The 23,818-nt window shown below is 68.8% G+C and overlaps 2 protein-coding genes across 3 annotated transcripts; both read left to right on the top strand.

The window, feature by feature from the left end:
- Window positions 1-4,167: 4,167 nt before the first annotated feature.
- Window positions 4,168-8,733, top strand: LOC123350318 (B9 domain-containing protein 2-like). 2 transcript variants are annotated; one of them, XM_044988840.1, is made up of 5 exons: window positions 4,168-4,265; window positions 6,787-6,878; window positions 7,415-7,540; window positions 8,042-8,366; window positions 8,434-8,733. In XM_044988840.1, the coding sequence occupies exons 2-4, from the start codon at window positions 6,791-6,793 to the stop codon at window positions 8,353-8,355; spliced, it is 528 nt and encodes a 175-aa protein (XP_044844775.1). In that variant the 5' UTR covers window positions 4,168-4,265; window positions 6,787-6,790; the 3' UTR covers window positions 8,356-8,366; window positions 8,434-8,733. The 2 variants fall into 2 exon arrangements, with proteins under 2 accessions (XP_044844775.1, XP_044844776.1); XM_044988841.1 differs by lacking the exon at window positions 8,434-8,733 and having other exon boundaries at window positions 8,042-8,427.
- A 4,636-nt stretch (window positions 8,734-13,369) lies between these two features.
- Window positions 13,370-23,114, top strand: LOC123349756 (transforming growth factor beta-1 proprotein-like). Its single transcript, XM_044987929.1, has 7 exons — window positions 13,370-14,161; window positions 19,935-20,092; window positions 20,315-20,432; window positions 20,958-21,035; window positions 21,449-21,599; window positions 21,945-22,098; window positions 22,884-23,114. The coding sequence occupies exons 1-7, from the start codon at window positions 13,816-13,818 to the stop codon at window positions 23,040-23,042; spliced, it is 1,164 nt and encodes a 387-aa protein (XP_044843864.1). The 5' UTR covers window positions 13,370-13,815; the 3' UTR covers window positions 23,043-23,114.
- The last annotated feature ends 704 nt before the right edge of the window (window positions 23,115-23,818 follow it).

Here is a 23,818-nt window from a genome sequence, read left to right as displayed (position 1 = left end):
AGCCCGGCCCTGCCCCCCCCAGCCCTGCCGGTGCCTCTCACTCCCGACCCGCAGCCCCTGCTAGCCCGGCCCTGGTCCCCCCAGCCCTGCCGGTGCCCCTCACTCCCGACCCGCAGCCCCTGCTAGCCCGGCCCTGGTCCCCCCAGCCCTGCCGGTGCCCCTCACTCCCGACCCGCAGCCCCTGCCAGCCCAGCCCTGGTACCCCCAGCTCTGCCGGTGCCCCTCACTCCCGACCCGCAGCCCCTGACAGCCCAGCCCTGGGCTCCCCCCAGCCCTGCCGGTGCCCCTCACTCCCGACCCGCAGCCCCCTGCTAGCCCAGCCCTGGCCCCCGCCAGTCCCTGAGCCTGTCTCCAGAGAACAGCCCAACCAGCCTCCCTGCTGCGAGGGTCCCGTGATGGCGCCGACTGGGCCCGTGGGTCCCTGAGCCCCAGCGAGCTCAGCCCCTGACGCCAGGACCTGGGCCTGGGCTGGGTTCGAATTGGCCGCCGCTGTAGGCTGCCCCCCTTGGCCGTCACCCCACGGTGGGGCTGGCTGGGACTCCAGGCCAGGAAGGGAACTGGGCTCCAGCCAGCTGCCCCCCCCCCGCCAGCCCCCGCCCCCTCCCGCAGCAGCCTCGCTCTGTGCAGGGAGCAGATGGAGGTGGGGGCGGGGGGGGCATTAGGCGCCTTTGTTGTCGTAGCTGCACGTTGGCGTTTTAGTTTAATTGCGAGCGGCAGGAAATAATCCCGGCTCGGAGCCGGGCGGGGTGGGGCCGGGGGGGGTTGGCCACGGGCAGCTGGAAATAGACTGGGAGCCGCGCAACGCAGGGTCAGCGCGCAGGGCGGGAGAGCAAAGCGGTGCCAGGGATGCCTGGGGGAGCGGCAGGGAGGAGCAGTGGTTAGAGCAGGGGGCTGGGAGCCAGGACTCCTGGGTCCTAGCTGTGACGAAGTGGGGGGGTTTCTTGGGTTTTTCTGTGTTTCCCAGTGGGTTGCAGGCAGAGGGGGTGGGACTCAGTGTCCCCGGGTGTCACTGGTTTAACGAGGGGGGCGGAGTTTGTTGGGACACAGGACCGGAGAGGGAGCCTGGGACCCCGGCCGATGCCCTGGAGGATGGAGACCCCAGCGACTGGTGACCCGGAGACCCGGAGACCCAGCTCAGGAATCGCAGCCGGTTGTGGCCAGTGGGGGACAATGGGCTGCGGGGAGAGGACCCCGGTGACCTGACCAGCCGGTTCCACCCAGAGGGGGGCTGAGAGGAGAGGAGGCCCAGGCGACCCTGTTTACGACCCTGTTTACCCAGAGAGAAGCCAATGGACAGAGGTGGGGCCTGGGGCCGGGGGTCTCAGCTGCCCAGCTGGGAGCAGGGGGGCTCGGGGCTGGAGGGGGGAGCAGGCAGAGCCCCCCTGGCTGCAGGGGGACTGGGATGTGCTGGGCTGAGGGAGGCCAGGCCTGAGGCCCTGAGAGTTTCCTGTGCTGGGTTCAACCCTCAATAAACCTCCTGTGTTACGCTGGGGGAGAGTCGCTCCTGGCTAGAGAGCAGGGCCGGCTCCAGGCCCCAGCATGCCAAGCGCGTGCTTGGGGCGGCTGCCGCGGGGGGCGCTCTGCCGGTCGCCGGGAGGGCGGCAGGCGGCTCCGCTGGACCTCCCGCAGACGTGCCTGCGGCGGGTCCGCTGGTCCCGCGGCTCCAGGGTCCGTGGAGCATCTGCAGGCACGCCTGTGGGAGGTCCACCAGAGCTGCAGGACAGGCGTCCGGCAGAGTGCCCCCCCGCGCAGCGTGCCGCCGTGCTTGGGGCGGCGAAATGGCTAGAGGCGCCCCTGCTAGAGATCAGGGGGCATCAACCCCTTCGGGGGCAGAGGCCCCGGGGGCCCAGAGCGAGGGGACTCCCTGAGGGCCCCACGGCAGAGACAGACGTGCTGAGGCTCCAGGAGGTGGAGGGGCCTGACCCCGAGGGAGAGGGGCCCCCCGGGAACAGGGCTGTCGCACTGAAAGGGGCACCCCCCACGGACCGCACGGGGCCAGGAGTGGGCACGATCTGTGAGTCCGTGTGTCACGGAGTGTGGGGGAGTCCGGCCCTGCACCCCTCTTCCTGGGACCCACAGTGACTCTCAGCCAGCCAGTAACACAGAAGGTTTATTGGACACAGGAACACAGGCTACAGCAGAGCTCGTGGGCAGAGCCAGGACCCCTCACTCTGGTCCTTCTGGGGGTGCATGGAGCTTCGTTCCCAGCTTGGGATTCCCTGCACTGCAGCCCCCAGCCCCAAACCGAAACTGACCCCCCCCCCCCGCTCGGCTCCCTGCCTTTGTCCAGCTTCCCGGGCAGAGGTGTCGACCTCCCCTCGCCCCTGCCTCGCTCAGGTTACAGGCTCAGGTCCTGTCCCTCCCCTAACGTCCTCCCCAGCTCTCCCATCCCCCACACAGACAGCCCCTACTGCATCCGATCCCGGCTCTGGGAGGGCAGTGGGGGCTGGTGATTAGAGCAGGGGGGGCTGGGAGCCAGGACTTCTGGGTTCTATCCCGGCTCTGGGAGGGGAGTGGGGGGCTGGTGATTAGAGCAGGGGGGGCTGGGAGCCAGGACTTCTGGGTTCTCTCCCCGGCTCTGGGAGGGGAGTGGGGGCTGGTGGTTAGAGCAGGGGGGCTGGGAGCCAGGACTCCTGGGTTCTCTCCCCGGCTCTGGGAGGGGAGTGGGGGCTGGTGGTTAGAGCAGGGGGGCTGGGAGCCAGGACTCCTGGGTTCTCTCCCTGGCTCTGGGAGGAGAGTGGGGGCTGGAGATTAGAGCAGGGGGGGCTGGGAGCCAGGACTCCTGGGTTATATCCCAGCTCTGGGAGGGCAGTGGGGGCTGGTGATTAGAGCAGGGGGGGGGCTGGGAGCCAGGACTCCTGGGTTCTATCCCGGCTCTGGGAGGGGAGTGGGGGGCTGGTGATTAGAGCAGGGGGCTGGGAGCCAGGACTCCTGGGTTCTATCCCGGCTCTGGGAGGGCAGTGGGGGCTGGTGATTAGAGCAGGGGGGGTCTGGGAGCCAGGACTCCTGGGTTCTATCCCAGCTCTGGGAGGGCAGTGGGGGCTGGTGATTAGAGCAGGGGGGGCTGGGAGCCAGGACTCCTGGGTTCTATCCCGGCTCTGGGAGGGGAGTGGGGGGCTGGTGATTAGAGCAGGGGGCTGGGAGCAGGGGCGGCTCTAGGCACCAGCAAACCAAGCTGTTGCCTAGGGCGGCCAAATCTAGGGGGCGGCAGGCTGGGCCGGTGGACCTGCCGCAGTCATGCCTGCGGGAGGTCCACCGGAGCCGCGGACGAGCGGACCTGCCGCAGGCATGACTGCGGAGGGGGCGCTCGTCCCGCGGCTCGGCTGGACCTCCCGCAGGCATGACTGCGGCAGCTCAAGCGGAGCCGCCGGACCCGCGAACCGTCCGCAGCCGTGCCCGCGGGAGGTCCGCTCGTCCCGGGGCTCCGGTGGACCTGCCGCGGGAGCTCAACCGGAGCCGCGGGAAGAGGGGACCCGCTGCGGGACCGAGGAAGGGCGGCGCAGCACACCGCGCTGCTTGGGGCAGCCTATTTTCTAGAGCCGCCCCTGGCTGGGAGCCAGGACTCCTGGGTTCTATCCCGGCTCTGGGAGGGCAGTGGGGGCTGGTGATTAGAGCAGGGGGGGTCTGGGAGCCAGGACTCCTGGGTTCTATCCCGGCTCTGGGAGGGCAGTGGGGGCTGGTGGTTAGAGCAGCGGGGCTGGGAGCCAGGACTCCTGGGTTCTCTCCCTGTTTCTGCAGGCTCGGGGGAGGGGGCAGAGCCGGGGGTTGAGCAGGGAGCCCCCCCTGGCACATTGGAAAGTTGGTGCCTGTCGGGGCCCAGACAAGGAGCCCCCGGCTGCCCCCCCCCCCGACTAGCTCAACCATCAGCTCTGGGCTGCTGGGGGAGGTCCCTCGGGGTGGGGCTGAGCTCCGCCCCCGGCACTCGCACCATGCCCAGCCCCGCCCCCGGCTGTCAATCTCTCTGCCCTTCCCAAGATGGCTGCCGCAGGGTTTTGCCCCGCCCAGTAGAGGCGGCTCCGTCCTTTCATGACCCACCCAACATGGCGCCGCCCGCACGATGACTTTCATTTGCCACACTCAAGATGGCCGCAACCCTCGCTCCCGCTCCCGCCTTCCTGGGCGGGACTTCCGCCCTAACGTCGTCACGTGCCCCGTCCGCCAGCGAATCCGGCTTCGGCGTTGGGCAGGGGCTCGCGCCCGCGGTTGCCGTAGCAGCGGCGGGAGCGGCGGCTGGAGACGAGGCCGGGGCGGGGGGTCGCTAGCGGGTCTGTAGCGCCCGGCGAGCGGCGGCGTGGCGCAGTGCGCATGCGCGCGGTGGCTCCCAAACCCCCCCCCCCCGACCCGGCGATGCCGCCACCTCGGGGGCGAGCCGGCCGGCAGCGCACAGCAACGCCGAGCCCCCGCGGGCAGAGCTGGGGCCGGACGCCTGGGTTCTCTCCCTGACTCGGGGGGGCTGGGGCCGGACTCCTGGGTTCTCTCCCTGACTGGGGGGGGGCTGGGGGCCGGACTCCTGGGTTCTCTCCCTGACTCGCGGGGGCTGGGGCCGGACTCCTGGGTTCTCTCCCTGACTGGGGGGGGGGGCTGGGGCCGGACTCCTGGGTTCTCTCCCTGACTCGCGGGGGCTGGGGCCGGACTCCTGGGTTCTCTCCCTGACTGGGGGGGGCTGGGGCCGGACTCCTGGGTTCTCTCCCTGACTCGCGGGGGCTGGGGCCGGACTCCTGGGTTCTCTCCCTGACTCGCGGGGGCTGGGGCCGGACTCCTGGGTTCTCTCCCTGACTCGCGGGGGCTGGGGGCCGGACTCCTGGGTTCTCTCCCTGACTGCGGGGGCAGGGGGCCGGACTCCTGGGTTCTCTCCCTGACTCGCGGGGGCTGGGGGCCGGACTCCTGGGTTCTCTCCCTGACTCGCGGGGGCTGGGGGCCGGACTCCTGGGTTCTCTCCCTGACTCGCGGGGGCTGGGGCCGGACTCCTGGGTTCTCTCCCTGACTCGCGGGGGCTGGGGGCCGGACTCCTGGGTTCTCTCCCTGACTGGGGGGGGGCTGGGGGCCGGACACCTGGGTTCTCTCCCTGACTCGCGGGGGCTGGGGCCGGACTCCTGGGTTCTCTCCCTGACTCGCGGGGGCTGGGGCCGGACTCCTGGGTTCTCTCCCTGACTCGCGGGGGATGGGGGCCGGACTCCTGGGTTCTCTCCCTGACTGGGGGGGGGCTGGGGCCGGACTCCTGGGTTCTCTCCCTGACTGGGGGGGGGCTGGGGCCGGACTCCTGGGTTCTCTCCCTGACTCGCGGGGGCTGGGGCCGGACTCCTGGGTTCTCTCCCTGACTGGGGGGGGCTGGGGCCGGACTCCTGGGTACTCTCCCTGACTGGGGGGGGGCTGGGGCCGGACTCCTGGGTTCTCTCCCTGACTGGGGGGGGGCTGGGGCCGGACTCCTGGGTTCTCTCCCTGACTCGCGGGGGCTGGGGCCGGACTCCTGGGTTCTCTCCCTGACTGGGGGGGGCTGGGGCCGGGGCCGGACTCCTGGGTTCTCTCCCTGACTCGCGGGGGCTGGGGCTGGACTCCTGGGTTCTCTCCCTGACTGGGGGGGGGGGGGCCGGACTCCTGGGTTCTCTCCCTGACACGCGGGGGATGGGGCCGGACTCCTGGGTTCTCTCCCTGACTCGCGGGGGCTGGGGGCCGGACTCCTGGGTTCTCTCCCTGACTCGCGGGGGCTGGGGCCGGACTCCTGGGTTCTCTCCCTGACTCGCGGGGGCTGGGGGCCGGACTCCTGGGTTCTCTCCCTGACTGGGGGGGGGCTGGGGGCCGGACTCCTGGGTTCTCTCCCTGACTCGCGGGGGCTGGGGCCGGACTCCTGGGTTCTCTCCCTGACTCGCGGGGGCTGGGGCCGGACTCCTGGGTTCTCTCCCTGACTCGCGGGGGATGGGGGCCGGACTCCTGGGTTCTCTCCCTGACTGGGGGGGCTGGGGCCGGACTCCTGGGTTCTCTCCCTGACTCGCGGGGGCTGGGGGCCGGACTCCTGGGTTCTCTCCCTGACTCGGGTGGGGCTGGGGCCGGACTCCTGGGTTCTCTCCCTGACTGGGGGGGGGGTGGGGCCGGACTCCTGGGTTCTCTCCCTGACTCGCGGGGGCTGGGGCCGGACTCCTGGGTTCTCTCCCTGACTGGGGGGGGCTGGGGCCGGACTCCTGGGTTCTCTCCCTGACTCGCGGGGGCTGGGGCCGGACTCCTGGGTTCTCTCCCTGACTGGGGGGGCTGGGGCCGGACTCCTGGGTTCTCTCCCTGACTCGCGGGGGCTGGGGCCGGACTCCGGGGTTCTCTCCCTGACTCGCGGGGGCTGGGGGCCGGACTCCTGGGTTCTCTCCCTGACTCGCGGGGGCTGGGGCCGGACTCCTGGGTTCTCTCCCTGACTCGCGGGGGCTGGGGGCCGGACTCCTGGGTTCTCTCCCTGACTGGGGGGGGGCTGGGGGCCGGACTCCTGGGTTCTCTCCCTGACTCGCGGGGGCGGGGGCCGGACTCCTGGGTTCTCTCCCTGACTCGCGGGGGCTGGGGCCGGACTCCTGGGTTCTCTCCCTGACTCGCGGGGGATGGGGGCCGGACTCCTGGGTTCTCTCCCTGACTGGGGGGGCTGGGGCCGGACTCCTGGGTTCTCTCCCTGACTCGCGGGGGCTGGGGCCGGACTCCTGGGTTCTCTCCCTGACTCGGGGAGTGGGGGGTTGATGATCAGAGCGGGGGGGGCTGGGAGCCGGACGCCTGGGTTCTGTTTCTAACCCCCCCTTTGTTCTCCCCCTGCTGCAGGCCCATGGCCGAGGTGCACCTCATCGGGCAGATCGTGGGAGCCAGCGGCTTCCCCAGCAGCAGCCTCTTCTGCAAGTGGGGAATCCACACAGGTCAGCCGGGCCCCCAGGGGCGAACGGGGCTCAGCTCTCGGTCTGGGGAAAGCACTGCAGAGGCCAGAGGCTGATCCGGGGGCTGGGAGCCAGGACTCCTGGGTTCTCTCCCGGCTCTGGGAGGGCAGTGGGGGCTGGGAGCCAGGACTCCTGGGTTCTCTCCCTGGCTCTGGGAGGGGAGTGGGGGCTGGTGGGTTAGAGCAGGGGGGCTGGGAGCCAGGACTCCTGGGTTCTATCCCGGCTCTGGGAGGGGAGTGGGGGCTGGTGGGTTAGAGCACGGGGGGGCTGGGAGCCAGGACTCCTGGGTTCTCTCCCGGCTCTGGGAGGGCAGTGGGGGCTGGTGGTTAGAGCAGGGGGGGCTGGGAGCCAGGACTCCTGGGTTCTATCCCGGCTCTGGGAGGGGAGTGGGGGCTGGTGGTTAGAGCAGGGGGGGGGGCTGGTAGCCAGGACTCCTGGGTTCTCTCCCTGGCTCTCACGTGCTCCCTTCCTGAAGCTTCTGTTCCCCTCACTGACTGCGCTCTGCCCCCCCCCCCCAGGTGGCGCCTGGAAGCTGCTCTCCGGCCTGCGGGAGGGGCAGACGCAGGTGGATCACCCCCAGCTGGGCGATGTGGCCTACTGGTCCCACCCCATCGACGTGCACTTTGCCACCAAGGGGCTGCAGGGTAAGTTCTGCCCGTGGCGGGTTCCAGCCCCGGTGTCCGCTGGGCTGGTGGCCCAGGAGCTGGGGGGAGGCCGCAGGTTCCAGACAGGAGCTGGGGGGGCAGGAAGCCCTGGCGCAGGGGGGCAGGGCCGGGGAAGGCAGCGCTGGCTCGGCTCGGGGTGGGGCGGAAGGCACCCCAGGCCAGACACCAGAGGCTGTTTGTTGTCCAGTCCCGTCTCCCCTGGGGCTTTTCTTCCCCTCCCCTCGGCCCTGCCTGAGCTGGGGGTGGGACCAGGGGAGGGGGCAGAGCCCAGGTGGGGCAGGCGCAGCCGTCTGTCCCCCCCGCTTCCGGAAGCTCCTGAGGTCCCCGGCTGCAGAAGTGTCCCCACGATGGAGAAACGCTGGTGGCTCCCATCTGGCCCCAGGGCAGGACTGGCTGGCTTGGGGGCAGGGCATGGGGCAGGGGCACCCGGCTTGCAGAGTGGGGCTGGGCACTGACGGGTCCCCTCTCTCTTGCTGTCAGGCTGGCCCAAGCTGCACGTGCAGGTCTGGCACCAGGACCCCTTCGGGCGCAGGGAGCTCTACGGCTACGGCTTCTGCCACGTGCCGTGCAGCCCGGGCTGGCATGCGCTGGCCTGCGTCACCTGGCAGCCCCTGGGCTCGTGGCAGGAGCGGCTCTCCCAGCTCTTTGTGGGCGGGGGGCCCCAGCTGCTGAACAGCGACCTGATCTACACGGGGGCCGACCGGTACCGCCTGCAGACCGTCGCCGCGGGCACCGTGCACCTGGAGCTGGGCGTGCTGCTGCGCCACTTCGCCCGCTACGGGGTGGAGTGCTAGGGAGCGGGCAGGCCCCCGCCGCGGGCTGGGTGCTGTACGGACTCCCTGGTGCGGGGCGAGGCTCTAGGGAGCGGGCAGGCCCCCGCCGCGGGCTGGGTGCTGTACGGACCCCCCGCTGTGGGGCGAGTCTCTAGGGAGCGGGCAGGCCCCCGCCGCGGGCTGGGTGCTGTACGGACCCCCCCCGCTGTGGGGCGGGGCTCTAGGGAGCGGGCAGGCCCCCGCCGCGGGCTGGGTGCTGTACGGACCCCCCCGCTGTGGGGCGGGGCTCTAGGGAGCGGGCAGGCCCCCGCCGCGGGCTGGGTGCTGTACGGACCCCCCGCTGTGGGGCGAGTCTCTAGGGAGCGGGCAGGCCCCCGCCGCGGGCTGGGTGCTGTACGGACCCCCCCCGCTGTGGGGCGGGGCTCTAGGGAGCGGGCAGGCCCCCGCCGCGGGCTGGGTGCTGTACGGACCCCCCGCTGTGGGGCGAGTCTCTAGGGAGCGGGCAGGCCCCCGCCGCGGGCTGGGTGCTGTACGGACCCCCCCCGCTGTGGGGCGGGGCTCTAGGGAGCGGGCAGGCCCCCGCCGCGGGCTGGGTGCTGTACGGACCCCCCCGCTGTGGGGCGGGGCTCTAGGGAGTGGGCAGACCCCCTGCCGTGGGGTGGAGCGCTAGGGAGTGGGAGGCCCCCCACTGCGGGCTGGGTGCTGTATGGACCCCCCGCTGTGGGGCAGGGCTCTAGGGAGTGGGCAGACCCCCTGCCGTGGGGTGGAGCGCTAGGCAGTGGGAGGCCCCCCACTGCAGGCTGAGTGCTGTACGGACCCCCTGCCGTGGGGCGGGGCTCTAGGGGTCTGCACAGATCCTCTCCCTGCTGCGGGTGTGGTGCTGGGGCAGCCCTTGGATCCGGGAGGGTCACAGCAAATTCTCCCCCCCCATTTGGTGCCCCCAGACCCTTTCCCAGTGTGGACATTTCAGCTGCTTCATGTGGCTCTTTTGGAAGAACTGGGAGTGCGGGGGGGAGGGGCCCTGAGCCCTTTCCTTCTCTGGGGGGCTGGTTTCAGTCTGTTTCACGGATGGGGGGGGCAGGACTTCTGGGTTCTTTCCCCTGCTCTGCCATTGACCCTGATGACCGGGGCTGGTCCCGGTGCCCCTGGGGGTTGGGCGGGTGCCTGCAGCGCTGTCCGTGGGGGGCTCAGCCCCGGGGCGGGGGGGAATCGGACCCATCACTGGCTCCATGGGGAGCGCTGGGGGCTGGCGGGGGGGCAGGAGCTCCCTTGGCCTCCTGCTCCCCAAAGAGCTGCCCCGTCTCTCTCCCTGCCCCCCATTGAACAAACCCCCCTTTATATAAAGACCCTTTTGCACTAAGGCTTTTCCGAGAGTTTCTCTTCTCCCCACCCACCCCGGGTCGCCATGGTGACCTCTGCAGCAAAGGATTGTGGGGGTGTAGCTGCGGGCTGGTGGGGGGGCCGTTGACTGGGGGGGAGAAACGTCATCAGCGATTGCCCCCTGCATGGCGTCCGTTCCCGTCCCAGCCTGCCGCCCCCCCGAAGTGCCTTCGCCTGTGGAACTCACTGCCACAAGGGCTGAGCGGGCTGGGCGCTCCGTGGGCACAGACCAGCCAGCGGGAGGGTGACGATATCCCCAGGAGGGGATGAGTCTCCCCTGCCCCACCCCCAGCTCCCGGGGTGGGGGGCAGGTGGCTCTCGGCCCGTCGGGAGGCCCCAGCTCCTGCTCTGCCCCCCGCTCGGGCAAAGCTGGAGACGTGTCCCCAAGGTGCTGTTCCAGTGTCGCCCCAGCAGAGGGCGCCCCTGGCCCATGTCTGCTCCAGTTAATCCCCCCCCCCCCCGCCGTCCTCTGGCTCCCTCCGGTGTGACGGATGGGCCCGGACCCCCCCATCCGGCTGCTTGGCGTTGTTCTCCCTTCGGGCACCAGGCCAGGCCGGGCCGGACCAGCAGGGGGCTGCGGGTCGGGAGTGAGGGGCACTGGCAGAGCTGGGGGGAGCCCAGGGCTGGGCTAGCAGGGGCTGCGGGTCGGGAGTGAGGGGCACTGGCAGAGCTGGGGGAAGCCCAGGGCTGGGCTAGCAGGGGCTGCGGGTCGGGAGTGAGGGGCACCGGCAGAGCAGGGGGGAGCCCAGGGCTGGGCTAGCAGGGGCTGCGGGTTGGGAGTGAGGGGCACCGGCAGAGCAGGGGGGAGCCCAGGGCTGGGCTAGCAGGGGCTGCGGGTCGGGAGTGAGGGGCACCGGCAGAGCTGGGGGAAGCCCAGGGCTGGGCTAGTGGGGGGGTACAGATTAGAACCCAGGAGTCCAGACTCCCGCCCCACTGTTCCTAGCTCTGGCTGCAGCCTCCCTGGCTGACTGGTGCAATTTGTGGCCTGTTGGAGCCAGTGTCTGATGCCAACTTGGCTCCAGGCCGGTGCCCACCTGCAGCCAGCTCCGCTCCCCTGCCCGCTGACCTTAATGGCCCCCCCCGGCTCTTACCTCCGCCCGGCCTAATCGGGGGTGAAATTCCAGGAAGGGCTGGCGGGAGCCATCCCGGAAGCCTCCGTGCCAGCGCCGGCTCTTCCTGGCAGGTGGGTCCGGCCGTCACCCCTGCCAAGGGCCCCCGCTGAGCTGGGGCTCGTTAACCCTCCTGCTCCGGCCGGCTCCGCGGCGAATCCCGCTAACAGGGCAGCCTCCTAGTCCGGGGGAAGAGCCGCGCTCACCCTCCAGACGGGACCCAGCTCGTCCGCTGCCCGCGGACAGGAGGCCGGACTCCTGGGTTCTCTGGGAGCGGAGGGGGGGCTAGCGGTAAGATCGGGAGCTGGGAGTCAGGACTCCTGGGTTCTCTGGGAGCGGAGGGGGGCTAGCGGTAAGATCAGGAGCTGGGAGTCAGGACTCCTGGGTTCTCTGGGAGCGGAGGGGGGGCTAGCGGTAAGATCGGGAGCTGGGAGTCAGGACTCCTGGGTTCTCTCCCCAGCTCTGGGGGGGAACATGGCCGTTTAGAGCAAGGGGCGGATAATTCCCCCTGGCAGAGGGGCTGAGCTGAGACCCGTCGCATTCATTCCGCATCCCGCCAGCGTCTCTCCCTGGAGTGCCAAGCCCTTTGAGGGCAGCATCTCATCGGTTGCCCTCTCCTCCCACTGCTGGGAGACAGGCGGAGGGGAAACTGAGGCACTGAGCGGGGCAGGGACTCACCTGAGGCCGTGTTGCGGATTGGCGCCGGAGCCGGGAGTAAAACGGGGGGCCCCGGGGTCCCGTCCGGCTCTCCTGGACTGGCAGGCCCAGGGCTCTGGCTCCATCTCCCCTGAGCTCAGAGCAGCTGCAGTTCAGGCGCTCGCCAGCAGAGGGCGCCCGAGCAGCAGTTTTGGGGTGTCCCCGTTTGCCTAGTGGGAGTTGCTTGCTAGACACGAGGGAGCATTGGGGTGACCTGGAGCCCCCCAGCCCAGGAATGTGGGGGTTGGGGGGAGCCCTCTGGACCCCATGACTTTGATACACAGCTGGGTACCAGGACTCCTGGGTTCTATCCCAGGCTCTGGGAGGGGTGTGGGGTCTAGTGGTTAGAGCCAGGGAGATTTGGCACTAGGAGTCCAGACTCCTGGGTTCCATTCCCAGATTTGTCACTGATTCACTCTGTGACCTTAGGAAAGTCGCTGACCTGCTGCAAGCCTCAGTTTCCCCATGTGACTCTTGCTTTGTGATGGGCTAGTGGAGGCTTGTGAGGATGTTTGATAATGTCCGGGGGCCTGGGATTGAAAGGCAGAGGGATGGAACCCAGCTGCTTGCTACCTGAGCTAATAGAAAATCCTTATCACTGCCTGCAGTACAGGGCATCTGACACGCAGCCAGAGGGCAGCAGAGCTGGGGCTGAGCAGTACAAACACAGCCCAGGGATCTGGGTTCAAATGGGAAGCAACTTCCCCACCCCAGTGGAGAACCACTAGGCTGCTCCCCCTACCCTGAGGGAAACTGGTGAGGTCTTTGCTCCTGGCTGTGTGTCATATGCTCTATAGTGGGCACAGCTAATGGGGATTCTCCCTTCATTCGGGGAGGGGAGTTTGGAGCAGGTGGATTCAAATTCCTCCCCTTTCCCTCATCTGGCTTTGGGCCTTCCCCAGCTCGGATCCAGCCAGTACATGATACCAGCGCCGAGCCCCTGTCCTGTCGCAGAGCCGATGGGCCTGGCTTGGGGTCCACATTCCAGCTGTCGCCCCCTGAGGCCTTGTCTGCTCCCTGTGTAGACCCCAGTTCCCGAAGCCCCCCCACCTTTCTGCAGTGGGGCGGTGGGTGAACTCCCTTTTCTGGTGTTCCCGGCTGGGCGGCGCCGAATGGGGCCCTGTGCGTCCGCAGAGCAGGACCTGGGCATAGGCCGGGCAGCTGTGAGGAGACAGCGGCTGCTTTGAGTGGGGGGCAAAGAGGCAGCGCGGGCGGGGCTCGGGGCAGGGAGCTGAGCGACTGCCACAGGCCCCAGAGGAGATGGGGGTAAATTCTGTTTGCCCTCGTCCAGCATCGCCGCCCCAAACATTCAGAAATCGCGAGTCAGGCTCACCAAAAATCACGAGATTGGCTTTAAAATCATGAGATTCTGTAAAACTCCTCGGGGGGGGGAGTGTCTGTTTGCCGTCTGCTTCTCGAGGGTGCCTGGGGTCACGTTTTGCAGCTCTCTGCCCAGCCACGAGGGCTGGAAACGGACTTTCCCTTTAAGAACAAAGGCTGCAACCCTCCCGTCTCCCCTTGACTCCGGGAGCTGGGGCTTTAAGGAAAAGGACCCGTGACACAGTCAGGAGAGGGGGCGGCACGGGGCGGGGGCGCGCGTGCAAAGGGGCTGGGGGCTGGCTCGGCTCAGCTCCCCTCTGGAGACACCAGGCCCCAGAGCAGGGCCGGGGGTGGGACAGACAGCAGCGGGAGGAGAGGGGAGAAGGGATGGAGAGAAGGGAACGGTGCCAGACTGCGGACGGACGGGGGAAGGAAGGAAGGGGAGAGGGAGGGAGGGAGGGAGCGGGAGGAGGCGGAAGGGGGGAGCGTGGAAGCGGAGGGCACGGAAGAGAGGGGGCGGGAGGAGGAGGGGAGGGCGACGGCGAGGGGAGCTCCGTGGAACTGGCCGTGCCCCGCCGGGCTCCCCCCGCCCGTGCTCATTTCCTGGGTGGAGCTGGGCTAGGCAGAGGCAAAAGCCTTTAAAACCCTCCAGCCCCAGCTCGCCGGAGCCAGCAGGTCCCAGCAAGCGCCGAGGAGCCGAGCGGGGAGCGGGTGGAATCCGTCCGGCGGGCCTGGCCCCTGGCCAGCCCCACGTTTCCATGAGCCCTGCGGGCCGCACGCCAGGCTGAGCCCCGCACGCCCGAGGAGTGGGCCGGGCCGGCGCGTGGCCCATGGACCTGGCCGGCAGCCGGCGCCGTCGCTGGGGTTCCCTCCGGCTGCTGCGGGCCGGGATCCCCGGGGCCAGGAGCTAGGCTGACCCCCCCGCCCCAGCCTCGGGCAGGCAGCTGCTTGTCGCCGCGGGGGCCCCCTGCCCGCCATGGGGCCGCTCTTCCTCTTCCTGCTCGCCCTGGCGCGGCCCTGGGCGAGCCAGGCCCTGTCCACCTGCAAGACCATCGACATGGAGCTGGTGAAGCGGAAGCGGATCGAGGCGATTCGCGGGCAGATCCTCAGCAAGCTGCGGCTGGACAGCCCGCCCCAGGTGGAGGGGGGGGACGCCGCCCTGCTCCGCCTGCCCGAGGAGGTGATGTCGCTCTACAACAGCACCCGCGACATGGCGCGGGACATGGCCCGCCAGCAGGAGGCGGCGAAGCCGCGCGAGAGCCCCCAGGACGAGTACTACGCCAAGGAGGTGCACAAGTTCTCCATGCTGCCGGTGAAGGACGGTGAGAGACCGGGGCTGGGGGGGGCTGTGTGGTCTGGGGGGGGGGGGGCTAGTGGTTAGAGCGGGGGGTGGGAGCCAGGACTCCTGAGTCCTATTTCTGGTTCTGCCACTGATACCCTGCATGACTCGAGGCACATTCCTTGACTTCCCGGGGCCAAGGTGACGCCTGGTGTGAGTCCGTTGGTGCCGAAGGAGCTCACAGTGGGGCTGGACTGAGGTGTCTGGGCGTCAGCTTCTCTCTCTGCTTGATGGGAGAAGAACAGACGCTCCCAGGGCGGGCGAAGCATCTGCTGAGGGCCTGAGATCTGCGCCCAGCACGCGCTGGATGTGGGCACTGGGTCCTTACCAGGCAGAGTTAGCGGCACAGGGCAGTGCTAGTCTGGATCAGAGCAGGGCCCATCTACCCCCGGTATCCTGTCTCTACTAGATAATGACGGGATAACCTTTCCCCAGGGCGAGTCCCTTCCTGACCCTGCAGGTTAGAGGGCAGCCGATGCCCTGAAGCATGAGTGTCCATAGCTGTGCTGGGTACTGCTTAAACCTCAGCAGTCCCCAGCTGGCTCTGCTCGTTCTCCACATAAATGTGCCACCTTGTCTGGCTCCTGCTGAGCCCTGGGCCTCACTGGGACCCAGTGACAGTGAGTTCCACAGGCTAATGCCGTGGGGTGGATAAACAATGTCCTTTAATCTGCTGTGAATTTTTCCATCCTTTCAGCTTCATAGAATTACTCTTTATTATGTGTGTGATGGGAGCACTTAGAGGCCCTGATGGAGATCGGGGCCCCGTCGGGCCGGGCGCCGCCCAGACCCCGGCCGAGATCGGGGCCCCGTCGGGCCGGGCGCCGCCCAGACCCCGGCCGAGATCGGGGCCCCGTCGGGCCGGGCGCCGCCCAGACCCCGGCCGAGATCGGGGCCCCATCGGGCCGGGCGCCGCCCAGACCCCGGCCGAGATCAGGGGCCTGGCTCTCAATCACGCTCGGGTTCCTCTGGGGTGGCATCAGCCTCTGAGAGTCCCCCCCATGCAGAGGCCCCCCAAGGTGGTGTGCAGCTGGCATACAGGCTCTGCTCCCAGCCCTAGCCTAGGGGGTGGATCGGGGGGGTGGCCAGAGCACACTGCAAAGTGGCTATTTCCTGCCCTCCAGGGCCCATGGAGCAGAGCGTGAATTAGAGCAGCCCTGAGGCTGCTGTAACTGGGCAGGTTCCCACCATGCAGAGTGCAAAGTGTTAAAGCCCCCTTAACCCCTCCTGCAGAGTCAGGGAGCAGAGACCCCATGGGCCTGTCCTGTCCAGAGGTTCCCGCCCCCAAAGCAGGATTAGCTGGTGGAACTCACTGCCACTAGGTCTCTGGGACCGGGAGCGGAGCCCAGCTGGACTTGGCTGCAGAGAATGAGACCCTCCAGACAGAGCAGTGGGGGTTGAACCAGAGTGGAGGATCTGGGCTGGGCTAACGACCCCCATGCTCCAGGGCGTGAGCTAACCAGTAACGGCCAGGCCCTGGCGGGCAGGTGATCCCGTCCCTGGCTAGTAGGGAAAGTCCCTTGTGCCTTCCTCTCAAGCGGCTGCGGCAGATGGGATAGCGGGGTAGATGGGCCCCTGCTCTGACCCCGTCTGGCTATTGCCGCATCCTGAATTCTTTTAGTGCCCAAGTCTCGCGGCCTGGAGACTCGCGTGCCTGCGAACCAGAAGTTCCCAGCTGCCGCCCTGCTCCGCAGCCCGGTTCTGCCCCCGGGAGCGGTTTGCCCAGGGGAATGTGTCTGGTTCTGCCGCTGAGCCTGGAGCGTCTTATCTGGCCGTGGTGAAATGTCCCAGCCCTGCCCTGGGGCCGTGTAACTTCCCGCCTGTAATTACAGCGTGGGCCTGCCTCACTCGGCTGCTGGCTGCACGGGATGGTACGAACCCTGGGGCCCGCGGGGGCTCAGCCTTGGGAGGGGCGGCAAAGGGGATTCCCCCCCCGACTCCATCTTCCGGCCCTGGCAGGCGGGCGCTTTCGGGCTTTCAATAGCAGGGAAGCGTTTGCCAAGTCGGAGCTGGATGCCAGCGTCTGTGCTCCCAAGGAAGAGCCGAGGGGCATTGCTGATATGTGATGTGAGCGCCCAGAAGCCTCAGCCCGAACCAGGCCCCCGTCGCGCCGGGAGCTGCCCAGACCCCGGCCGAGATCAGGGCCCCGTCGCGCCGGGCGCCGCCCAGACCCCAGCCAAGATCAGGGCCCCGTCGCGCCGGGAGCCGCCCAGACCCCGGCCGAGATCAGGGCCCCGTCGCGCCGGGAGCCACCCAGACCCCGACCGAGATCAGGCCCCGTCGCGCCGGGCGCCGCCCAGACCCCAGCCGAGATCAGGGCCCCGTCGCGCCGGGCGCCGCCCAGACCCCAGCCGAGATCAGGGCCCCGTCGCATCGGGAGCCGCCCAGACCCCAGCCGAGATCAGGGCCCCGTCGCGCCGGGAGCCGCCCAGACCCCGGCCGAGATCAGGGCCCCGTCGCGCCGGGAGCCGCCCAGACCCCGGCCGAGATCAGGGCCCCGTCGTGTTGGGAGCCGCCCAGACCCCAACCGAGATCGGGGCCCTGTCGTGTTGGGCGCTGCCCAGACCCCGGCTGAGATCGGGGCCCCGTCGGGCCGGGCGCTGCCCAGACCCCGGCTGAGATCGGGGCCCCGTCGGGCCGGGCGCTGCCCAGACCCCGGCTGAGATCGGGGCCCCGTCGGGCCGGGCGCTGCCCAGACCCCGGCTGAGATCGGGGCCCCGTCGGGCCGGGCGCTGCCCAGACCCCGGCTGAGATCGGGGCCCCGTCGGGCCGGGCGCTGCCCAGACCCCGGCTGAGATCGGGGCCCCGTCGGGCCGGGCGCTGCCGAGATCGGGGCCCCGTCGGGCCGGGCGCTGCCCAGGCCCCGGCCGAGATCGGGACCCTGTCATGCTGGGGATGGGGGGCAGAGGAGGATCAGCCTGGCCCGAGCGCGCTGCAGGGGGTGAGGGGCAGAGATGGGGTGAGCACGCCTAGAGATGAAACCAATAACCGTAACTTCAGTCTGTCCGGGCGCGGCAGTGGGTCCGGGGGCCAGGACTCCTGGTTCTGCCTCTGGCCGGGCTGGGACTCTCCACCGAGTCCTGGGAAGGCAGAGGGCTCTGTAGGATGAGGATCCCTGGGAGGGGAGTGGGGTCTAGGGGTTAGAGAAGGGGACCTGGGAGCCAGGATTCCTGGGTTCTATCCCCAGCTCTGCCACTGATTTGCTGGGGGATCTTGGGCAGGTCACTTCTCCTGGTCCGTGCCTCAGTTTCCCACCAGTGCCTGTGAAATTGGGGCTCGAATACTTACCCTGAAGCAGATGGGGATCTCGGGGGGGGGGGGGGCCGTGCCAGCTCTGCCATGGGCCAGAGCTCAAATCCGCCCAGCACAGGCCAGGTGGCATAAAGGCCCTGTGTGGCGCTGAGCGCGGCCCGGCCCCCCGGCCCTCCAGCACGTGCTGGGAAAGTGGGGATCACTCCCCTAGCCAGCCCCTCAGCCGCAGAGCTGGGGAGAGAACCCAGGCGTCCTGGCTCCCCGTCTCCCAGCTGTAACTCCTGGGCTCTGTGCCCCGCTCCCGCCTGCTCAGCCCCGCTGTCGGGTCAGGCCTTGACCCCGGCTGCGACCGTCGGCCAGGTCCTGCTCCAGCTCCGCGGCTTCCTGCGTCGCTGGGCCGTGCGCAGCCTCCCTCCCTCCCTCCCTCCCTCCTGGCTTCGCCTTCGTTCTTCCCACGTCTTCCTTCAGGCCGTCGATTTCCCCCCCCGCCGGTCCCTCCTCTTCCCCCCCCCCCGTTGCTTCTCTTTCCCCCCCCGGTCCCCCCCCCCCCCCCCCCCGGCGGTTCCCCTTTTTCATTCCTTTTCGTTTGCTCCGACTTTTCGTTCTTTCCTTTCATTTTCTCCGTCACTTTCTTTCCTCGTTCCCGCTCCAGCAGCCCCCCAGTCCCACTGCTCCCCGAAAGGCCCCGAGGGGTTTGTCTGGGCCTGGGAGGTGTCGCCAGGATCGGCCTGGCCAGGCCTGCGGGTGGGGGCGGGGAATGGACGGCATCAAAAGCCCCTTTGATCCAAAGGGAAAACGGCTTAAAATAGCCTCTTCCTGCTGTAAAAATAGCGCCTGGGCCACGGGCCGGGGGGGCCGGGACCGGCCTGGGGGAGGGGAGGATGTTGGGGGCAGGAAACATGGCGCGAATCCAGGGGTGGCTGGGGGGTGTAGATGGGGAGAGGGGCAGAGGGAGGCCTGGAGTGGGCGGGGGGCTGTGTATGGGGGGGGGCAGGCACTAGCTTGTGGGAGGGGAATATAAGGGGGGCAGGGAGCAGAGCACATGGCTGGGGGGATCGTGTCCAGGTGCTTAAAATAGCCCCCCCCCATGTTACATTCCCTCTGCCATCCCTGCAAGGCCCTGACCCTATGGGGGGGGGTGTCTAGCTGGGGGGTTCCCTTCCCCGCTGTATTTTGATTGCATTGATTGGCTGAAAACCCACCGTCCGGGCAGAAAACAAGAAACTGCCTGAGCGTCGCCAACCGGCTGTTCCGGGGTGCCCGGCGTGTCCCCTCAGCTGCGGGGCGGTCGTGCCACAGAGCACTGGGGCGATTAGTGCTCCGTGGTAACGAGGGGTCAGGTGCTGAGTCCACGTGGGGGGTTATCCCCACCGATCCGCTCCAGAGTTAACACTTCCCACGGGCTGGTGGCTGGCGCAGAGTGGGGGGCATGGCCACAACCCCACCTCCCCCCCGTGGGACTCAAATCGGATTGGTCGGGTGGCTCCAGCTCCTCCCCGTGCTGGCCCTGAGGCCGGATCACCCAGCCACCTCCAAGCAAAGGGGACAGGAGCCAGAGGGGGCCGGGGCCGGGGTGGGGAGCTGGAGTCCTGGCCTCTGAATAATGCAGCCAGAGCCGCAGGGCTGAAACCGGCGCTGGAATGATCTGGGAACCACGGGCCCCTGAGACCAACTCCCTGCCCCAGGCACAGGGTGCCCCTCCCAGGGCGGAGACGCAGCCACCTCTGGGGTGAGGCACGATGGGTGTTTATACAGGGACCCCTCACCTGGTGCGGAGATGCGGCCACCTCTGGGGTGGGCCTGGCTCCACTGGACGGGGTGGTCGGGATTGGGCCCCAGCTTTCAGCCGGCTGGGGATGTGTCGGTGCCAGGCTGTGACAATCCCACACTGTTCTTGGCGTTTCGCCCCTGGGGACCTGTTCAGAGCTGCCACCGGGGTTTGCCCCCCTGCGGGTCGGGAGTGAGGGGCACCGGCAGAGCTGGGGGGGCAGGGGCGGGCTGGCGGGGGCTGCGGGTCGGGAGTGAGGGGCACTGGCAGAGCTGGGGGGAGCCCAGGGCTGGGCTAGCAGGGGCTGCGGGTCGGGAGTGAGGGGCACCGGCAGAGCTGGGGGGGGGCAAGGCTGGGCTGGCAGGGGCTGCGGGTCGGGAGTGAGGGGCACCGGCAGAGCTGGGGGGGGCAAGGCTGGGCTGGCAGGGGCTGCGGGTCGGGAGTGAGGGGCACCGGCACAGCTGGGGGGGGCCAGGCTGGGCTGGCAGGGGCTGCGGGTCGGGAGTGAGGGGCACCGGCAGAGCTGGGGGGGGCAAGGCTGGGCTAGCAGGGGCTGCGGGTCGGGAGTGAGGGGCACCGGCAGAGCTGGGGGGGGGCAAGGCTGGGCTAGCAGGGGCTGCGGGTCGGGAGTGAGGGGCACCGGCAGAGCTGGGCGGGGGCAAGGCTGGGCTGGCGGGGGCTGCGGGTCGGGAGTGAGGTGCATCGCGCTGCGTGCTCATCCCCTGTCTCCCTGCAGCCAGCTACGCGCCCTGGGAGAAGAGCAGCCAAAGCACCTTCTTCCTGTTCAACGCCTCGCAGGTGCGGGCGCAGATCAGCAGCGAGGCCCTGCTGCACCGGGCCGAGCTGCGCATGCTGCAGAAGCCGGGCACGGAGCAGCGGGTGGAGCTGTACCAGGTGCGCCGGGCCCCCGGAGCGCCAGAGGCAGTGTGGGCTCTTGGCGGGGCTAGACCAGAGAGGGCGGGGCTACATGATATGGGCAGGGCTAGACCAGAGAGGGCGGGGCTACATGATATGGGCGGGGCTAGACCAGCGAGGGCGGGGCTACATGATATGGGCGGGGCTAGACCAGAGAGGGCGTCTCCCCCGGCACACTGGCTCACGCCTGTCTCCCCCCAGCACTACGGGAACGGGTCCTGGCGCTACCTGGACAGTCGCGCCGTGGGGCGGGCGCCGGAGGAGGACTGGTTGGCCTTCGACGTCACCGAAGTGGTTCGCCAGTGGCTGAGTGGCCAAGGTGAGGGGGGCCCCAATCCAGGGCACACCGTGTCTCCTGCTGCTCCTTGTGCACCCAGTTTCCCCCGGGACCTCCGCGGCCTGCACCCAGCACAGTGTCCTGTCCTCCTCCGTTCCCTCCAGCCCCCTGTCCCTGCGCTGGGGCGTTACCCTGCCCCCGCTATGCCCCAGTGTCACTTAGAGCTGCCTCCGGGCTGCTCTAACTTGTGCTGTTCCCCCATGGGCTCTGGGGCAGAGAACAGCCATTGTGCAGTGGGCTCTGGTGGTTAGAGCAGGGGGGGCTGGGAGCCCGGACTCCTGGGTTCTCTCCCCAGCCCTGTGAGGGGAGTGGGGTCTGGTGGGCTGGAGAAGGGGGGGTCTGGGAGCCAGGACTCCTGGGTTCTCTCCCCTGCCTTGGGAGGGGGGTGGGGATTTCCTGGTTGTGCACGGAGGTGAAGTGTTGAGGACTGGTTGCAGGACCCCCGCTGGGCGCATGGGGCCGGTGCCCCCCCCCGCCCCCTTCTCACTCCCCGTTTGCCTGTTTCAGAGGTTCTGGAGATCTTTAAACTCCGCGTTCACTGCTCCTGTGAGGACCCCTGTGAGGAACTGAAAGTGATCATAGACGGTAGGACGCCTGGGTTCTCTCGCAGCTCTGGGAGGGGAGTGGGGTCTAGCGGTTAGAGCAGGGGGGCTGGGAGCCAGGACTCCTGGGTTCTATCCTGGCTCTGGGAGGGGAGTGGGGTCTAGCGGTTAGTGTGTGTGTGTGTGGGGGGGGGAGCCAGGCATCTCTGTGTGCCTCAGTTTCCTCCTGCACAGGGTGGGTCATGTGGACGAAATGCCGAGACCCCCGCCCCTGTGGCCCTTGGTCCCTGGGTATCGGCCGGAGGCCCTGAGCTGGCGCGTTCCAATCGCTGGCCGGGACTCGCCTGCCTGCTGCCAGGCCCCGTGGGTGGGCCGACGGGTCCCCCGGGGTGAGCCCCAGCACCCCTCCCCCAGCCCGTCTGCCCACGCCGCTAACGGGGGGTCTGCTCCCTGAAGGCTTCGACAAGAAGCGAGGGGACCTGGGCACCGTCTCCTCCACGGCCCAGAAGCTGCCGTATGTGCTGGTGATGTCCACGCCCCTGGAGCGCGCCAGCCACCTGCAGAGCTCGCGCCGTCGCCGGGCACTGGACACCGACTACTGCTTTGGGTGAGCTGCGGCCCGGCCTGGGGAGGGGGTGCTGCCTGGGTATCATTGTGGGGGGCAGCTCTGGGAGGGGAGTGGGGGCTGGTGGGTTAGAGCAGCGGGGGCTGGGAGCCAGGACTCCTGGGTTCTCTCCCCAGCTCTGGGAGGGGAGTGGGGGCTGGTGGGTTAGAGCAGCGGGGGCTGGGAGCCAGGACTCCTGGGTTCTCTCCCCAGCTCTGGGAGGGGAGTGGGGGCTGGTGGGTCAGAGCAGGGGGGCTGGGAGCCAGGGCTCCTGGGTTCTCTCTGGCTCTGGCTGCCTGCTCAGGGTTGGCTGGCTGGTGCGGGTGCGCTGACGGCTCTGCCCTGCAGGGCGGAGGAGAAGAATTGCTGCGTGCGACCCCTCTTCATCGACTTCCGCAAGGACCTGCAGTGGAAGTGGATCCACGAGCCCAAGGGCTACATGGCCAACTTCTGCATGGGCCCCTGCCCCTACATCTGGAGCTCCGACACCCAGTACAGCAAGGTGGGGCCTGGACGCCGGGGTTCTCTCCCTGGCACTGGGAGGGGAGGGGGGCTGGGAGCCAGGACTCCTGGGTTCTCTCGCTGGCACTGGGAGTGCAGTGGGGTCTAGTGATTAGAACGGGGGGGGGGGGGGGCTGGGAGCCAGGACTCCTGGGTTCTCTCCCTGGCTCTGGGAGCGCAGTGGGGTCTAGTGGTTAGAGCCAGGGGGGCTGGGAGCCAGGACTCCTGGGTTCTCTCCCTGGCTCTGGGAGCGCAGTGGGGTCTAGTGATTAGAGCGGGGGGCCTGGGAGCCAGGACTCCTGGGTTCTCTCGCTGGCTCTGGGAGCGCAGTGGGGTCTAGTGGTTAGAGCCAGGGGGGCTGGGAGCCAGGGTTGGCACACAGAGTAGCCCAGTCCGGAACTGGACTCAGGAGCTGATTGGCCCAGTGTGGACCTTGGTAGGGGTTCTGGGACCAGCCGGACCCTCCTAGCTCACCCCAAGCTGCCGGTTGCCCCCAACCTACCCCTGCCCCGTCCCCCAGCCCGGCGTGGGATCGGCCTCCCCAGGATCCAGGTGCCTCGGCACCCTCCAGCCCCGCCCAAGCTGGCTCCGCGCCTGTGGGAGACGCCGCCCCTGCCAGGCAGGGAGGGGCTGGGCCGTAGCCAGGCTGGCATGAGCCCAGCACCGGGGGACCTGCCTGTCTGCATCCGGCGCCAATCGCCCAGCCCCTCCCTCGGGGAACAGGCCCCGTCTCCCGCTCCCCACCTGTCCCCGGACAGATACCGAACCGGGGCTGTTTCTCCGCAGGTCCTGGCCTTGTACAACCAGCACAACCCGGGCGCCTCGGCTGCGCCCTGCTGCGTCCCCCAGGCCCTGGCGCCTCTGCCCATCGTCTACTACGTGGGGCGCAAGCCCAAGGTGGAGCAGCTCTCCAACATGATCGTCAGCTCCTGCAAGTGCAGCTGATCGCCCCGGACACACGGACTCACTCCCCCTCCTCCACGAACGGGGCGGGGGGCCCTTAAACGGGGGGTTGGGACGCGTCGGAGTTTTTATTATTATTAATAATTTCTTTTGTAAATTTCCTCGGTGTTTTTGGGTATAAATTTTGAATTATTTGTAATTTAAAAAAGAAAAAGAGAGAATTATTTAACGAGGTTTCGTTTTGTTGTTGGTTGGATCGAAAATCCTCGGGGGGGGGGGGGCTTGAGTTACAAACGATGAGATTTCCCCTCCCCCCCAGATGAATGGGTTGCGCCGTCGCTTTAATGCAGAACCGAGGGGCGGGGCCACGGGGCACCATAGCAGCCCTCGTCGAAGGCCATTGGACGACACATCGAGGTGCGGTGCCTGTGTGGACGGAATACGGTGGGAATGGGCGTGGCTAGGTGTTGCTCCGCCCCCTCGTGCAACATGGCTCCGCCTTCTCACTAGCAGGTCCTGCTTTCTGTTCTGCTGTTGATGGGGCATTGGCTTGGCAGCCGCAGGGGGCGGAACCTGTGTACGATGACCCCGCCCATTTTATCAGACTCCTCCCACCCACCACAGGGCCCCACCTCCTGACCCCAAGCCCCGCCCCTTCAATAGGGGAGCCCACCTTCTGCTCTACCACCTTGGCGGGGCCCGAGGCAGACTGCATAGCTCCGCCCACTGGGTGTGACTCCGCCTCCAGCCATCTCCTCCCCCACTGCCCCTCGGAGCTGGATTCTGCGCCCCTCCCCCCCACCACTGCTGGGCTCTGC

This window comes from Mauremys mutica, chromosome 15 (assembly GCF_020497125.1).
Source record: "Mauremys mutica isolate MM-2020 ecotype Southern chromosome 15, ASM2049712v1, whole genome shotgun sequence".
NCBI classification, from domain to species: domain Eukaryota; kingdom Metazoa; phylum Chordata; order Testudines; family Geoemydidae; genus Mauremys; species Mauremys mutica.
This window is presented reverse-complemented; position numbering and strand designations above follow the sequence as displayed.